Source organism: Salmo salar, chromosome ssa26 (assembly GCF_905237065.1).
Source record: "Salmo salar chromosome ssa26, Ssal_v3.1, whole genome shotgun sequence".
In the NCBI taxonomy this organism is placed as follows: Eukaryota; Metazoa; Chordata; class Actinopteri; order Salmoniformes; family Salmonidae; genus Salmo; species Salmo salar.
The window spans coordinates 17,170,010-17,188,390 of record NC_059467.1 but is presented as its reverse complement, the minus strand read 5'-3'; the positions used below and the strand labels follow the sequence as shown (position 1 = coordinate 17,188,390).

Here is an 18,381-nt window from a genome sequence, read left to right as displayed (position 1 = left end):
TCATTTCTTTGTCCGTGGGCAAACATACAAAATCAGCAGGGGATCAAATACTTTTTTCCCTCACTGTACTACAGTATTTGTGCTAACTGTGTTGTGTTTGTTGGAGATATCTAAAGTTAAAAGCAGAAACAATACCAGTTTGCCCAATCCATGTTTCACCTCTGAAGGAATAGGACATCAGATGCTTACTCACAGTTTCCATGACGTCAGAGCTAAAAGCCCCTCCCCCTGGGTGCAGTGAAGTGGGTGTGAAACGCTGTGCTCTCCTGCTGCTCTCAGTCTGTCTGAGAATGTCTTTCAGTGTGTTAACATGCTGCACCAATGTCCTACTGCACCCTTACCAGACCGGCACCAGGAAGAGGGTCACTGGTTAGAGGAGGGAGAAAGAGATTGAGGGAGAGAGGGATGAGTACCTATCTCTTCCCTGACTTGGGCCCTGTCCTGAGTTAGGGGATTAGCGATGGGCTGCAGTGCTCTCCCCTCCTGGATTGTTTCCTGATATTATCTTTAAGTGCATGCTCAGAGCTGCCCTCTCACTCTCCTTCCTCTCTCCTCTCTTCCATCATTTCCCCCTCTCTGCCCTCTCTTCCCTCTCTCCCCCTCTCCAATTCTCTCCCCCCTACCTCCCTCTCACCTCTCTCTCCCTCCTCTCTCTCCTCCTCTGTGAACCCATTGGAGTGAGTCATTCCGGTCTGCTCTGGGAGTGATCTAATTGCTGTGTCTCCTCCCTCCTCTGTGTGCATTCCTCTGTGGGGGCCGTCACTTCCACTACAGTCCTACCAAAGTGCCTGTTGCCTATTCATTACCCAGAAAGCACTACAAAAACACGCACGCACACAAACTACTAGAACGTTAGTCTGGTAGACAGCCATACAGCCCTACAATAAACCCTGCTACTGTAATGGTATGCCATGATTACTGGATTGGATTGTCGACTGTGCTGTGGCACAGCAGAGGAAGTGTAGTCACATTATGGGGCTATAGAAAAACATCACACCACTGTGTTGATGTCAGTAAATTAAAAAGCTGCTTAGTGATTTTCACAGGGGATGGGAGGAACTATAGTGCATCACCTAGAATGACATTCTTGTGTTTGTTAGTTACTGGGGCTTGTTGTTCTTCTGTTTCCATGGTTTTCTGGATGTGGTGGATGGTATATTTTGGGATTTTGAGGTGATGGCAAAATGTCTGTTTTGCCAAGTTTTCCTTTGGCCTGTAGTTACATGAGGATCCAGCAGGTGGCAGTGTGCCTATAGATGAGCAGGGGGATATTGGTGAATATGGGGTCTCTCTCCTGTGAGGTTTGGTGTCTACCAAAATATCTTTGCCTTGACTGAGCATCCTCATCCACGGATTGCACTCGGAGGAAAGTGCTGTTTGTTGATAATGGGGAAATCAATTGTTACACCTCAATCACAACTATTTCATGCAAAAGTGTGTGATTGTTATTACATCTGAAAGACATGAGTACAGAAGAGATTCTCATAAAGAATAGCAGCAGTCGAGTACAGGATGCATCACACTAGATTCAGGGGCATTTCAGGGGTTGGAATGGCTTTTTTTTGTCCTGATGTTCATCACACAATCAGACCTGTAGAAGTGGAGACAGGAATAAATTGAGAATGGTTTAGCTGTAGCCTCCTCTCTCTGTGGTGTCTGAGATGGCTACTAAGCCAGAATGATTATGCAGAGCCAGCTCTTGGCTGCAGAGAGGACAGGGGAGGGGAGGAGAGGAGAGAAGAGAAGAGTAGCGAAGAGAAGAGGAGAGAACAGAAGAAGAGAGAAGAGGAGAGAACAGAAGCGTCCAGTCTAGACAAGAAGTCTGGAGATCAGATGGCTTAAGGAGGGTTTCTGCTTTAAAACAAAACAAATCACACTCACCATTGAGCAACTTAGCCCAGTGTTCTGTTGAGGGAGACACTACACTCTGGAAAGAGATGGAGAGTGTTCTTTCTCACCAGACAGACCACTATCTAGATTATTAACTCACCACTGTCTCCAAGCGGATATTTAGGGGCTACATCTTTATTGCAGTTCATTCATCCCCCTAAAGCGTATTTAGACATCTCTCTCCGCTACATGGCTAAACACACAGGTCTATGTTTGCTGTTATTGACATACTCGCTCTCTCTCCTCTCTCTCCTATCTAGCTGTCCTGGAAGTGCATGTCCCAGAGCTGCCAGTGGTGGCGCTGTATGGCATGGACACCACCCTCAACTGTTCCTTCAGCCACGCCTCTCCCTTCAACCTGTCTGACCTCAGTGTCTTCTGGCAGCTGACGGACACCAAGCGCAGTGTGCACAGCTACTGGGCCAGCCAGGACCAGCTGGCAGACCAGGGAGAGCACTACGCCAACCGCACCAGCCTGTACCACGCTCAGCTGGGCTCGGGCAACGCCTCGCTCCTCTTGAGAGGGGTCCGGGTGGCCGATGAGGGTAGCTACACCTGCTTCGTCAGGGTAGAGGACTACGGCAGTGCAGCCCTACTGCTCCAGGTAGCAGGTGAGTCTGTTAATTTATTACCTTTATTTAACTAGGTAAGTCATTGAGAACACATTCTCTTTTAAGTTTTACAATAACGACCTCAGACTGGGAAAGCTGGATCAATGCTTGGCCTATAGCTACCACATCTTTCTCGATACATCTCTCCTCAAATCCTGTCTCAAAACACATTGGAGAAGAAGGTCAGAGGATGAGGACCTTGGATCGTTTCCTCCAATACGGTTGAAAAGGAGGTGAGGAGGAGACACCTCAAGGGCTTCACATAGAGGAAGTAGAGTCCCCTCTTTAACCTTTTGCTGCAGTGGGATAAATCAGGGTCACACAGAGTGTTTCTTGGTAGTCTTAAACAAATCTACTTTGAAACAAGAGTATACACCTCTCACTCATGGTTATCGGCAGCAACAAAAGAAAGAAGACACTTGTACCATGTCAGATATAAAGTTGAAATGTATTCAATTTTTAGTTTGCATCCCAATATTACACTTTATATAAACTCAGCAAAAACGAAACGTCCTCTCACTGTCAACTGCGTTTATTTTCTGCAAACATAACATGTAAGTATTTGTATGAACATAACAAGATTCTACAACTGAGACATAAACTGAACAAGTTCCACAGACATGTGACTAACAGAAATTGAATAATGTGTCCCTGAACAAAGGGGGGGGGGTCAAAATCAAAAGTTACAGTCAGTATCTGGTGTGGCCACCAGCTGCATTAAGTACTGCAGTGCATCTCCTCCTCATGGACTGCACCAGATTTGCCAGTTCTTGCTGTGAGATGTTACCCCACTCTTCCACCAAGGCACCTGCAAGTTCCCGGACATTTCTGGGGGGAATGGCCCTAGCCCTCACCCTCCGATCCAACAGGTCCCAGACGTGCACAATGAAATTGGCCATGGCCATGGCAGAACACTGACATTCCTATCTTGCAGGAAATCACGCACAGAATGAGCAGTATGGCTGGTGGTATTGTCATGCTGGAGGGTCATGTCAGGATGAGCCTGCAGGAGGGTACCACATGAGGGAGGAGGATGTCTTCCCTGTAACGCACAGCGTTGAGATTGCCTGCAATGACAACAAGCTCAGTCCGAGGATGCTGTGACACACCGCTCCAGACCATGATGGACCCTCCACCTCCAAATCGATCCTGCTCCAGAGTACAGGCCTCAGTGTAACGCGCATTCCTTTGAAGATAAACGCGAATCCGACCATCACCCACGGTGAGACAAAACCGTGACTCGTCAGTGAGGAGCACTTTTTGCCAGTCCTGTCTGGTCCAGCGATGGTGGGTTTGTGACCATGGGCGACGTTGTTGCCGGTGATGTCTGGTGAGAACCTGCCTTACAACAGGCCTACAAGCTCTCAGTCCAGCCTCTCTCAGCCTATTGCGGACAGTCTGAGCACTGATGGAGGGATAGTGCGTTCCTGGTGTAACTCGGGCAGTTGTTGTTGCCATCCTGTACCTGTCCCGCAGGTGTGATGTTCGGATGTACCGATCCTATGCAGGTGTTGTTGCACGTGGTCTGCCACTGCGAGGACGATCAGCTGTCCGTCCTGTCTCCCAGAAGCGCTGTATTAGGCGTCTTACATTACGGACATTGCAATTTATTGCCCTTGCCACATCTGCAGTCCACATGCCTCCTTGCAGCATGCATAAGGCACATTCATGCAGATGAGCAGGGACCCTGGGAATCTTTCTTTTGTTGTTTTTCAGAGTCAGTAGAAAGGCCTCTTTAGTGTCCTAAGTTTTCATAACTGTGACCATAATTGCCTACCGTCTGTAAGCTGTTAGTGTCTTAACGACCGTTCCACAGGTGCATGTTCGTTAATTGTTTTTGGTTCATTGAACAAGCATGGGAAACAGTGTTTAAACCCTTTACAAGGAAGATCTGTGAAGTTATTTGGATTTTTATGAATTATCTTTGAAAGACAGGGTCCTGAAAAAGGGACGTTTGTTTTTCACAGAAGACTGAATTATAACAAAACCGTTTGACATAGAAACACCGGATTTTAGTTTGAAATTATTTATTCATGTTTATCAATTATTAAATGATTAAATAATTCCAGCCATGAAGCCACTAGAGGGCAATTTGGTCACACATCACAGGCCCTTCTTTGGTAATCATGCGAGACCTTTAGGATCGATGTCTAACACAACACAGAAATTGGTCATGAAACACTTAGTTCTGTCAGGGATGCACGATAATATGATTGGTCGATACTTCCTGATTGTGGCCCTCTGGTTGTGGTCAATCACTGGCTTTGATTATTAGTTCCTGCCAAGATTGATTGTTACTAACAGCTCGGTGATGAAGGTGGTTGTTCCATCAGAGGACCATCATCACAACTGATTGCACTTTTATTTATAATTATTCTTCACGGCTTCACACACAGTGTTGGTGAACTCCTCCCTCCCTCACCACTAATTTCCAAGTGTTGTTGTTAAATTGGTCTTTTCCTCTAAGGATCTATGTGCATTAAGCAGTGTTAACGCTCAACAGTTTTCCTCTTGGCTGGCTAGTCTGGGTAGAGAAAAGATAAACAATGACACAGTAGCTCAAACAGTGACAAATTGTCCCCTTTTCATGCATTCGATTCCTAGATGTATTATTTTTAGCTGGCATTTACAGTCAACATCATAGAGCTCCCTTCCCACAGTGCTCTGAGAAAATGATGGGTCTCTGTGGAAATCTGCCTGTCAGTCAAATGGATAGCCAGGGAGGTTAGTGGCAGGCTGACATTCCGTCTTAGTGCTGAGAGAGAGAGAGCGAGAGAGTCCACTTTTCAAAAGGCAACTCGCATGAAGTTATTTAATCTCCTTCTTCTCCCTCCCTGTCCTCCCCATTGTTTGCTGTGTTATGATTGGCTCAGGGAATACAGCCTCCTCTCTCTGCCCGCCACCTCTCTGGTTGTGTTTTAGCTCAGGGGATTGGAGAGCTGTGAATTCATTCCAGGCTGAGGATTCACCCCCCTCACCTCCTCACCGCACGCCCCCTCCTGCCAAACCCCTGAACAGAGCACAGCAGTCCCAAATTCTCGGAGCCGTGCCTATTTCCCCCAGGCCCCCATCCGGGCTGGGCCAGGCTGTGGTGGTTGTGTTGTATTGTGAGGCGGCTTGGCTCAGAGCCGTGGCTCTCTCCAGGGAGGAGAAGAAGGAGGACAGAGAGGAGCACCAGGATATGCTGCAGATGATGTCTCTGGGATCTTAAGCTCGATGTTATGCTAAGCTCCCTAAATGTAATTAACAATTTAATGGGAATCATGTCAAACCGTTCCCTGGGTGTCCCTCACTGGTGATAATCTGGCTAAAACTCTGTATGTCTCTGCTCCCCCCTCCCCCTCCAGCCACCTACTCCAAGCTTCTGGCGACTTGGCTAAAACTCTGTATGTCTCTGCTCCCCCCTCCCCCTCCAGCCCCCTACTCCAAGCTTCTGGCGACTTGGCTAAAACTCTGTGTGTGTCTGTTCTTGTCCCCTCCTCTCTCCCCCCTCCAGCCCTCTACTCCAAGCCTCTGGTGACCCTGGAGCCGAACTCCAACCTGCGGCCGGGTGACGAGGTGGCGCTGACCTGCGTGGCGTACGGTGGCTACCCTGAGGCTGATGTACTGTGGCAGGACGGGGGCGGGCACAACCTGACGGACAACGTCACCACCTCCCTGGTGGCCAATGAGGAAGGGCTGTTCAGCATGCACAGTGTTCTGACTGTCACCCTGGAGCCCAATAGCACTTACAGCTGCAGACTGACCAACCCATTATTGGGCGAGGATGGCCACGCCTCCGTCACCATCACAGGTGTGTGTGTCTGTGTATGTGTGTGTGTGTCTATGTGTGTCTGTGTGTCCCATTGCTGTCTGTCTTCCCTGACAAAGGCCCTAGCCTACTTTCTGGAAAATAAACAAGCTAACATTCAGAGACTTCCCACAGTGTTTTAATGTTGCCAGTTCAGGATAATCTTGTTTTCAGTCACACAGGAGTACGGCTGCCTATTAAAGTCTTGTATGCATTTGTAAATCAATCCGTCAGTCAAATGTTATGCCTTGAATATTCAGCTAGCTGTTCAGAGCTCCACAGAACTGAAGGGAAATAATGAAATGTTCAATTATGCTCCAATAAGCCTAACCATCAGTTTCCACACATCGTTAAATCACATCAGTGGGTAATTATTTCCCAGATGATTCCTATGAAACAAAAATAACTACTCATCTGACATTTGGTAATGCTAGAAGGTGATAAAGGATATGCAATAATATTAAAGGTAAATGGAAGTAATGGTGGTGCAGCAGCTGTACAGCCTGCAGAGCAGACTCCTAGCTCCAACCTGCCTCTCAGCTGAGTGGTATAATCTCTTCCTGGACTGTGTGGGTGGTGGCTTTGTGTGGTGGCCCTGGGGTCTTCTCTGTCCCATCCCCAGTCCCCGACCCCCTGTCCCCGGGCTGCCTTACTGGTGTACGTAATGTTTAGCGTTTGGAGTGTTTAGTGTGTGTCTGACGGGCCAAGGCTGGCTCTCTAATGGGAGCAGTGCTGTGTGAAATGGCTCATAAATAAGAAGAGGTGGCCGGGACCTGCTCTCTGGGCTGGAGCAGAGCTGGGGAGGGGGAGGTCACCCTGCACCCGGGTCAGGGAGTGTGTGTGTCATGTGTGTGTGTGTGTGTGTGTGTGTGTGTGTGTGTGTGTGTGTGTGTGTGTGTGTGTGTGTGTGTGTGTGTGTGTGTGTGTGTGTGTGTGTGTGTGTGTGTGTGTCAGGTCAGTAAGTGTTGCTCCGCTGGGCTGGGAAATGACTGCTGTTTCCGTGCTGCTGGGGCCGGTAGGGCCCTGAGCCTGATGACCTATTCCACAGCTCCACACTCTACAGTCATGACAAGGCCTCCGGGGTATTACAATGTGGCTAAATCCACAGTAGGAAGAGACATGACATGAAGAAGACAACAAGTGTTGCTGTTAAGCCCATAGTATGATTACTGTTTACATGTTGCAGTAGACTTTAGAAAAGTGGAACTACGGGAGACTATTGCATCTTGTAGTTTTAGTAAAGGACATAGATATGCTTACATGCTATCTGTTGAGAGAGAACGTAAGGCTGATTAGGTGCCTGTCTAAGGCATTCTAGATTTTACCTCAGGCGGTGAACTGGTTCAGATCATAGAGTTGTTTCAGTGGTCCAGATCTATAGAGGTGATGGGGAAGATAGAGGTGAATCCTGACAGAGCAGAGGAGGAAATGGACATAGGACCGATGATCTGAAGCAGTATGAAAGAACTGACAACTAGGTATGGTTGTGATCTTCGTCAGTCGGTGTGTCAAGGAAGAGTTCCTCTCAGACTGAGCAGTTGTTCCTCCTCCAACCCGAAACCCAGCAGAACACCTGTTCTGTTAGACTAGTGGAAAGCCTTTGTTCTCCACAGAGAGACAGTTTGTGTCGAGCGCAGAAACCCGCTGATAACGAAAAGTGATCTGTTCAGCTCAGTGGAAAGGAAGGAATTACCCACGCTCTGAAGCCGTCCTAGAGAAAAACCAGGCAAGGCTCCGGAGAATAACACAGCCAACCTATGAAAGGGAATAGACCAGCCAAAAAGAAAGAGAGACCGAGGGATGAGAGAGAGAAGGAGAGATGGAAAGAGAGAGAGAGAGAGAGAAAGAGAGAAAGGATGGAACAAACCCAGAGACAAAGCTGCAAAGGTTTTGATTAAAGCCATGGCGTGACCAGGATCTGAGCACTCTGGGGCTAGTTGGAGAATATTCATTTATCTTACTCTAACCAGCACAGCTTGATGATGGCCTAACTTGTTAGTAAACAAGTGGCAGATTTATTTTGGTGTGCCAGGATACAAGGGGCTTGTTTGATATGAAAATGTATTTGCATTTGTTTACAACAGCTGCTGTATGCTTAACAACTTCTGTAATTAATTTTGACCTAGCAGAACTCTTCTGGAGTGTGTGCTGAGCAGAGTTTATATAGTAAATATACTGGATAATCACAGCACTGCACCTACCACACACCAGACTGAGGCAGGCTGAGAATCCTATTATAGGGAGGGGTGAAATCTCCTTAAGATTCCAAATGGACTATTCCCCACCCAATAGGAGGGAGGGAGGGAGGGAGGGGAGAGAGAACAAGCACATTAAAATTTCACACTTTCCTCAATCTCTGATTGAAAAATTACAATAGTAATACAACTCTCCCCCTGGGAAAAGAAATAGTTTGACAAGGTTAATTTGGAGAAAATGAACCCCTAACTGTACGGAACGGTGTGTGGGGTGCGTGTGAAGCCATGTGTTGAGACGGTATGGGTTAAGAAGTTATGCTTGTCAACCATGCCATCATCATTAGCACCACTGTCAATAGTAGTACCTCTCCCATGACACAACAGCTGCCTGGCTAAATACTACATACACAATACTGCCATTTACAACTGAACTATCTCGGTGCAGGTTAGAAGAGGTCATGTCCCGCTTGAGCCCTGACTGACCGTATGATGTGTTGGTTCGACAGCTGTTGGGAGAGAGACCACAATGTATGTTGGTAGTAGGATATTGATGGATGTAGCAGCAGGATACAGTAGGATCCAACTTGGAACAGACACAAAGAGATGCCTGGCAACCAGCGTCCATGGACGAGACAAGAGGCAGCAGGTGCAGCAGTCCTTGTATGAACCCTGGCAGGCTGCCTCCCTCCTCAGCCTCACTCTGCCTCCTCAGCCTCCTCGCCCTCATCTCCCTCTTCAGCCTCCTCTCTCCCTCCTCAGCATCTCCCTCTTCTGCCTCCCCAGCCTGCTTGGCTATCCTACCATCCTCCTGGCTGAAAGCAGCAGAGGCAGTTTGAGCAACTCAGTCTAAGACAGACTAAATCCCACCTTTGCTCCCCCTCCCCCCTCCCTGCCCACCCTCTCTGCCACTTTGCTATCCTAAAAAAAGAATAATGCCCTTTGAGCTTTATGGACATGCTGTCTGACTAATATCATTTTTACCGCCACTGGCAGAACGCAGAGCTTTAGATATGTATCCCTACTGTGGGAGCTGAGAGATGGCAGTATGGCTGTGGTGGCGGTGGGGGGGGGGGGGCCTGTCACTGCCCAAGCCCTCTGTCTCTCTGCTCAGCGGATGAGAGCACCATTGTCTCTCCGCCCGACTCCACTGCTGGCACAGCACTCGCAGTTCCCAGCAGCAGGATAAGATCGAGATAGAGAGGGGAGGAGAGAGGGGGAGTGAGGTTTGGGCTGATGACAGAGAGTGAGATGGAGACGAGAGCAGAGAGTGTTTGCTAAGCTCTGAGCCGTGGCACCAGGGCCTGACAGGCAGGCAGGGAGATGGAGTCACTGACGGGGAGGGAGGGAGGGAGGAACTAACACTCTCACTTGACTTTTTCCCCCTACTAGCTCTGACTTTGCTGATAGCTACTTTATTGAGAAGGAACTGACTTACTATGACTGAGATAGGTGGTTATCCCACCTAGCTATCTTAAGATGAATGCACTTACTCTAAGTTGCTCTGCATAGGAACGTCTGCTAAATGACTAAAATGTAAATGTAATGTAAATGGGTGAAGGGAGGGAGACAGAGGGAGAGAGGGTGACAGAGGGAGATCGCCCAAGCTGTGCTGCTGAGCTCGTCCAATCTGCTTTGCTCTGCTCTCCAGAGGATTGGCCAGCTCCATCAACTTCATGGGAGGCCTCATCCCCTGCTCCGAAAGAACCAACTCTCCATCAGAATTACAGTACAATACTCTCTCTCTCTCTCGCTCTCCATGTTTCTCTCTCTCTCAGCCTCTCTCTCTCTCTATCGCTCCCTCCCCCACTGTTTCTCTCTCTCTCGCTCTCCATGTTTCTCTCTCTCACAGCCTCTCCCTCTCTCTCAGCCTCTCCCTCTCTCTCTCTCTCTCTCACTGTTTCTCTCTCCCTGTTTCTCTCTTTCACGTTCTCTCTCTCTCCCTGTTCCTCTCTCTTCCTCTCTCTCAAACACACACTTTACACCTCGCTCCCGTTCACACTCACATCCATGCCTCAATAGCTCCATGCACACTCCAACATTACTCTTAATAGGCAGAAGAGACAGTGTCACAAAGGTGCTAATGGGCAGTCCTAGCACAGCCTTTCCATTTGCAGCAGACAGCATAAAGCTTTGCTGTGTTTTTCCTTCATTACGTTTGTGCTAGCCTCTTCCCTTTTTCCCTGACTGTGTTATTATCTGTTCTGGGTGCTTGTTCCTGACATATGTTGCCGTCTAAATTGGTACCTGCCAGTGCCCTGCCTGCCAAGCTTACGCAAGCCTAAAAAAACAAGTAAGCAAACGAAAGCAAGCTAAAAACAAAACACTGTATTACTCCTTGTTCTCTACTTTTTTACAGGGCTAATTTAAATGCAATTAACGAAGCCTTTGGAAAAAGAGGAAAACAGCAGTATGAATGAATTCGTTGTCAGCAGAGCTGCGGGGGGAACACTGTGTTAATTACTGTCCAAACGCACAGACGGGTCTTCTCTCTCTCTCTCTCTCTCTCTCTCTCTCTCCCCCTCTCTATCTTTACCTCCCTCCCTGAATACACACTATCTTATCACGACCCCCTAGCACAACAACAACCAAATAGAGAGATGGCGTAATGGAGGGAGCAGTCTAAAATAAATTCAGGTAGGCCAATGGCAGTCTTTGTAAGCACATTATTTCCCCTCAGGATTATGAACAGGGGCCACTTGCTCCTGTCCCGGCCATGTTGAGTTGTTAAGTTGTTTGAATGTTCTCCCTCCCTCCCTTGCCTTCCACATGGGGACGTTTTATCCCTGTATTATGGCTTCACAGTATTATTTGGCATGCTCTCAGTCTTGCCGTTTGCAGCTCTGAGGGATTGTTGGGTTGAATGAGGGATTAGGGCCGGGCCAGTTCCTGCTCACTGCATTGCTCTTATAGCATCTCAACAATCACAGCGATAAAATGAGCTCCCTCTCATTGTGTTGGGGATTTATGCCTTCCTGTTCCTGTTCACTGTTGTCGTCTTCACTGTCTCCTTTTGGCATAAAAGGTCTTTGCTATGGCTGAATGTCAAAATGTATTTTATGTCTGCAGTTGAAAATACAATGTTGGAGCGTTGCGGCCTGACCACCTCTGCTTTGAGTGGCTGTCTGGTAGTCGGTGTGGGTGTGTGGGCTTGGGTCTGCTGTGTGGTCCTGTCCTGTCCTCCCCCTCACCACAGGGGAGCCATCACCAGTACATGACTCTATAAGTGTCCACGGCCCCAGTCCCAGGCCACCACGGCATGGCATTGGGCACGTCCCTCTCCTCTCCTCTCCTCTCCTCTCCTCTCCTCTCCTCTCCTCTCCTCTCCTCTCCTCTCCTCTCCTCTCCTCTCCTCTCCTCTCCTCTCCTCTCCTCTCCTCTCCTCTCCACACTGTGGAGTACTGTGACATCTTTATGCCTGCCCAGAGCCTGAAGGGAACCTGTCTCTTTAAGCCCTGCACTCCTCTCCTGCTTTCTTTCTTCTTCAAGACAGATTATATTTATGGCTGCAGTAAAAGGGCAAAAGCCCTATTTTGTCATTGATCAGGCTCATTTTTTATTTTCCCTCCCAGAGTCACAGTGAGGGGGGACTGACTATCAGTGGGGTTGAGCCAAGGGGCCTGCAGTGTACATTTCACACAGTTGCTGTTTTATCCTGTAAGAGGGATTGGTTTCTGGAGGCCTGGCGTCAGCCTCTGCTTTACGATTTCAAATCATATTAGGTGCAGCCTTTTGAGAGACATTGGGCAGAGAATAGCCCAGAGAAAACGGTTGGGCATACCTTCAAAGGCTTGGTCGTTTAATTATTCATATCCATTTCTTTTATGCTTAAACTCTACACCAGATAAGACCATGCATTGTTGTCCCACAAAATATGTTTGCAACCTCCGTAAATCGCTTTGTTCTGGTGCCTTGAAACAGTCCAAGTCAATGGCCACCCATACACAAAGAGTTTTGTCTAGCGGTGTAATGTCTTTTGAATTAGGAGGCGCTGAGAGACTTGGGCCCGTTCCTGGAGAAGGTAGCTCGCCTCACTGATAGCTCTAGAGACCAGTAATTGATTACAAAGTGTGAAATTAAGGAAAGTTAAGCATGGAGCTAGTGTGGCCGTCTCCCTGTAGAGGTGTGTTACTGGCCCAGGACTTTTCTTACTTACCTCCCTGCAGCATGGACTTAAACCACTCAAAAGAGTTTGTTCACTGTCTGTAAATGTGACTGAAATGACTCAACCTGACTCAACATTTAGTACTGCAATCAGTCTGAGTCATCTGCCTTCATCTGCAGGGACAGTGTCATCACAGCCCTTTAACTCTTGAAACCAAATATTATGCTCCTACATTTGTGACGAAAGCATTGATTAGAACATGGCAGCCATCTTTGACATAGCCAAATGTGACCGGTGTGGAAAGAGGGAAGCTGTGAGGGCTAGGATCGCCTTCAGGTCACATTAACATCTCCTTCCTGCTGGCCTGGCTGGTCCTCTTTAGCCATGCCTTTGTCTCTGACTCCCTCCCCAACCCCACGCCTCTAAACGTCTGCATGACAACCTGCAGCTCATTACAGAGAAACTGTCCACAGGGAAATGACGACTTATACTGCCTGTCATATCTATAATGTATCTGTCTGCCTACTTCCAGCCACTTACTGTACTGCTGGGGGATGAGCAGCAAAGCTGTAGTCTACTGCTGTAGTGAAGGTTTCTGATGCCGTTGTTAGTGTTATGGTTGTCTCCATGGCTCTGTTACGTCAGTGGTTATTTGGGGCCTCAACCGTGTACTGTAGACGTCCCTTGTTATCAAATAAGATGCAATTCCATTATGTTTGCCTTAGAAACATTATCACGGGCATCCGTAGCAGAAATGGCTTTGAGAGAAATATCAGGATAAAATGAAAGCGATTCTGGTGAAATGATATTGAAATCCATAATAAGATAGATAGTTTAATATCTATGGTAACAAAAAATAACCAACCCAAGGCTCAAGGACTAATACAACTTCATTTGAATTGAAACTGCTGCTCCAGCATGATCCTACATTAGACACAGAGAGCATGACAATTTCCTGATAGACTTTCCAGAGCCACCAGTGTATATCTGATCCCTATGCCAACTGAGCTAAATGCTAACCAAGTCAAGTCCTCTGCGCTTTAGCCATAGGCTGTGCCTCCTGGCTGGCTGGATATAGAGATGGGGATGAGATAAATGACTGGTAGTGATTGGAGCACACTAAGAAGGTCAGAGGATTAGTTACACACCTGCTAAATTACTTCTAGGTAAAGACAGAGGCCCTCTGTTCATTATATCACAGCAGCCAATGGAAGCACATACAACATTATGGCCACATATACTGAGTGCACCCCCCCCCCCCGCCCTGAGAACAGCCTCAATTTTGGGGCATGGACTCTACAAGGTGTCGAAAGCATTCCACATGTTGATATCCAATGCTTCCCACAGTTGTGTCAAGTAAGCTGAATGTCCTTTGGGTAGAGGACCATTCTTAATACACACAGGAAACTGTTGTGTAAAAAAAAAAAAAAACTGTGTTGCAGTTCTTGACACAAACCAGGGCACCTGGCACCTACTACCATACCCCGTTCAAAGGCAATTCAATCTTTTGTCATGCCCGTTCACCCTCTGAATGGCACACATACACAATCCATGTCAATTGTTTTAAGGCAAAAAAAAATCCAGTCTCCTCCCTAATTGAAGTGGATTTAACAAGTGACATCAATAAGGGATCATAGCTTTCACCTGGATTCACCTGGTAAGTATTTGTCATGGAAAGAGCAGGTGTTCTTAATGTTTTGTACACTCAGTGTAGTCTTGGTGAAGGTCCTGGCTGCAGTGGTGATACACTTCTTCCTTCAGGAGTCAAATGCATCATATCATGTGTCTGCAACCACAATATTGTCTGAGACTGAAGCAGTGATAGTTATAGTATGGCTGTGCTATACTAACTTGGAAATGTTTCTATTTCCTTTTGATTCAAAATTACATGAGGGGTAAGGTCAGGGGGGCCACTTTGGTTTTAGAAGTGGGGGGGACATAACCTGGCGGGGGATCTGGGGTCCTTCCCCAGAATTTTTTGGGGCGTCTAAAGCTCATTTCCTGCATTTTTACACAAGCTAGGTAAGAGATCATTATTAAATATGTTTAAATGATTAATAAGACTGAACTAGATCAAAGGTAATTCAATAATACATATTGTGTTGCACCTTTAGCCTAACAAAACTAAGACTTTTGATTGTCTTTATTAAGAAGTCGGTTCCTCTCCTTGTTGGGGCGGTGGTCAGCAGTCGGCAGTCGGCATTGCCGGTCTTCTAGCCATCATCGATCCACTTTTCATTTTCCATTTGTTTTGTCTTGTCTTCTCACACACCTGGTCTCAATTTCCCTCATTACATGTTGTGTATTTAACCCACTGTTCCCCCCATGTCTTTGTGCGGAATTGTTTATTGTAAGTGCATGTGCACGTTTTCTCTGGTGCGCAACGGGTTTTGTACCCATTTGTTTGTTGTTCTGGTTACCGGTGGTTTTTATGAATAAAACTGCTCCGTTGATTACCCAGTTTTGCTCTCCTGTGCCAGACTTCCCTGCCGCCAGTTACGCACTCCCTTACACCACCAGTCTAGTCAATAACTCAACTCTCTCCCAACACAATTTCCTTCCCAGTTCTCACCTTTATTTGTTTTTAATTCCCAAGATAAAGGTTTGGAAACAACAAAAAAACACATACACATACTCCTCAAATATACATTAACACACAAAAACAGCAAATCCTCCATATAATTTATGTCATGGGCCTAATAGTACTGTAAAGCTATTTTTACTTGCAAACAATATAGCTGGGTCACACAGTCCTGTCCCTATGGGTCTACGGCCCTGCAGCACCCCAAACCAACACACCCCACTCAGCTTTAGGATATTAGTGAAACTTTAATTGATTGGTTTTGGGAGTGTTACGTAAAAGGCCAGAGTGACAACTCACAGGACGGCAGACCCTGAGGGCCAGGACTGAGCAACCCAGCAGCTAGGGATTGCCTAAATAAGTATCTCCCCAGACATGGGCATGTTTTCAATACAGACTCCTTTAGTCATATTGTATTCCATATAAGGCATCCAGACCTTATGAAAGTTGCCCAGTATACCTTTAATCTTGTAATAAATCAAATCTAGTGATAGATAACTTGACATTGTGGGAGGATAACCAACCTTCCAATGAATTTCTTAGCAGCTATACATGTTTTAGAGACACTCTTATCCAGAGCAACTTACAGCAAGTGAATAAATTTTCATGCATTTTTTCTTTCTTCTCTGTACTGGTTCCCCGTGGGAATCAAACCCACAACCCTGGTGTTGCACGCACAATGCTCTACCAACTGAGCCACAGAGCTTCGTTACACAGTTTCTTCAGATATTAGTCACCAGTATCAACATTTACAAGCAAACAAAAACAGGGGGGAAGGGAGAATCTGTAGACATGCTGAAATAAAAGTACATACCAAAAATTAGCCAGCCTTCACAAGACAAAAACATATTCAAATATATCCCTTTTTGTATTTTACACCTCCAGCAGAGGAATTAAATTTCTGAGTGCATGGTATTTAGTTTCACCGGCATATAGTATGTTCTATGGATGGTCTTAAACTGCTGTAATTTATGTCTGAGATTATATGAACAGGACTGGGCATTTAAATATATCTGCATCCATTCATCATCATCAATAGCTTCTACCAGGTCTTCACATTTTTGTTTTACATGTTTTGTGTCATTGCGAAAAGCCTCTATCAACCCTTGATACAGTTTGCAAATCAACTTTGGAGGTTTGTCAGACTGCCTTAAAATAGCATCTGTCTTGTCCAGTGTTTGCTGCACAGAGATAGTAAAGGGTTGTATCTGCAAAAATTCACCTCAGCTCCGTCACAGACTGGTCTTCCCTGGCTGCCTGACCCTGCTGAGACCAAAAATGACAACACGCGTAAAACAACAAACAATCACTGACAAGGACATGAGGGGAACCAAAGGGTTAAATACACAACATATAATGAATGGGAGTGAAACCAGGTGTGTAGGAAGACAAGACAAAACCAATGGAAAATGAAAAATGGATCAATGATGGCTAGAAGACCGGTGATGTCGACCGCCGAACACCACCCGAACAAGGAGGGGCATCGACTTTGGAAGAAGTCATGACAGATGAGCAGTGTTGTGTACTGACTGTGCACTAGAGGGCAGCATTCCTGCGGGATGCCAGCGGGACCTGCGGGTCCCGACAGAGATCATTTCGGCGCGGTCGGCATTTTTCACGTTGAGGGTGACCAGACAGACAACTTTGGGTTGAAAATATTGCTTTGTATGCGTTAGCCTACCTATTGTATTAAAAGCACATATTTTTCGCATTATTCTCACACAATTCGCTGCTTCAACATCAGTAGCCTACCTCTCCTAGTTGGGCGTGAGAGATCAAGTGCGGACTCATTGAAATAGAGTAGGCTGCCTACATGGGTGGAGAATCACGTGGCAGTCAATTTAAATATGAAATTAATTTAAATATGATTAGACTTGCTTATTACAGTGTCTGTAAATAAATAGGCTATTGGTAATGGATAGAAGTGGAGGGCGCTCAACCAACGTGAGTCGAAGTGCAATCAAAAACTTTAATTATCATTGATAAGGAAAAGGCTCAACGTGCACGTAGGTTAGGCTGCTATGGTGAGCGAGCGTTGCGCCTTTTCATTTTCAATAGGTATTGATTACCTATTTATTTGTCTCTGCCTGAAAATCGTCCTCCTAAAAGGTAGGCTATATCCTATAGGCCTATGCAAAACGTAGGAAGTGTTGCTGTTATCATTCTTGCTGCTTCAAGTTCAGTAACCATACCTGCGAGATCAGGTGCGGGTGTGGTCTCAATTAAATAGAGTAGGCTATAGCCTATGCTTGGGGGGAGAAGCACTGGGCAGTTATCTTTCCAATGAAATGTACTTCCTAAATACTTTACTACATTGCCTAGAAATAGGCCTAAATATTTATCACCCATCTTCCAACTCCTAAAAGGTAGGCTATGAAAGTAGCTCAAGAGAAAGTGCAAGTCTCTCCTACTCTGCTCTCTTCAAACTACATCTAGCATATTCACTGATCTTGCCCAGTAATATAGATACCCTAATATAAGGACCATGTGAGAATTTCTAGTAATTTAACCTATTTCTTAAGTTATTTTTGTGCATTTGATATTGCCTATAGGGAGCAAAATTGCTGGGACCATGGCTGGCAAGTGAGCTGCGTCACATACGCCTAAAATAACATTGTGGGACTGCGGTTGGGTTTGGGACCAGTTCTTGCGGTAGCGGGTGCTAGTCAGACAGATAGCTAGTGGGTGTGGGCGAAGTGCGGTATGAAAAGCTGTAGCGGGATGAAGAAATCGGTCCCACCAGACCTCTACTGTGCACCATGACAGTGAAGCATGTAACGTTACATTGCCATACTGACTAATAAAAACACACACTGCACTGAAAACATTTCAGAATATCAATCTTACATCGTTTGGCTTATGGTTTCATTGTTTGATTCAGGTCTAGTGTGATTGAGGCAAAAAGAATAGCTAAAGTTAGCCAACTTTTGGCCAGCTCTCTCTCTCTAACGGTACATCAACTGGCGAAATCTAGCCAAGTTCCTTTACTTCTGTTGAAACGGGACAAAACAAAGGCTACAAAACATTTCCATACAAACAACCGCTGTTAGATAATAATAATAGCCACCTTGTATCACGATCTGACAGATAGCTAGAGTCTAGCTAGCATAGCTAGTTCATTCACCTCAGTCGAGAGGGGATGAAACATTAGCTAACGTTACATGTCAGTTACAATACTAGCTCAGCACTGTGAATAAACACTCGTTTTTTCT

At 46.3% G+C, this 18,381-nt stretch overlaps 1 protein-coding gene across 2 annotated transcripts in view; it reads left to right on the top strand.

Moving 5' to 3' along the window:
• LOC106587232 (CD276 antigen) overlaps positions 1-18,381 on the top strand; it is a 73,348-nt gene that overhangs the window by 22,942 nt on the left and 32,025 nt on the right. For both annotated transcript variants that reach the window (XM_014175426.2, XM_014175427.2), the window contains exons 3-4: positions 2,151-2,501; positions 5,998-6,294. In XM_014175426.2, coding sequence (XP_014030901.2) covers positions 2,151-2,501; positions 5,998-6,294 — 648 coding nt within the window. The remainder of the gene's footprint in view (positions 1-2,150; positions 2,502-5,997; positions 6,295-18,381) is intronic.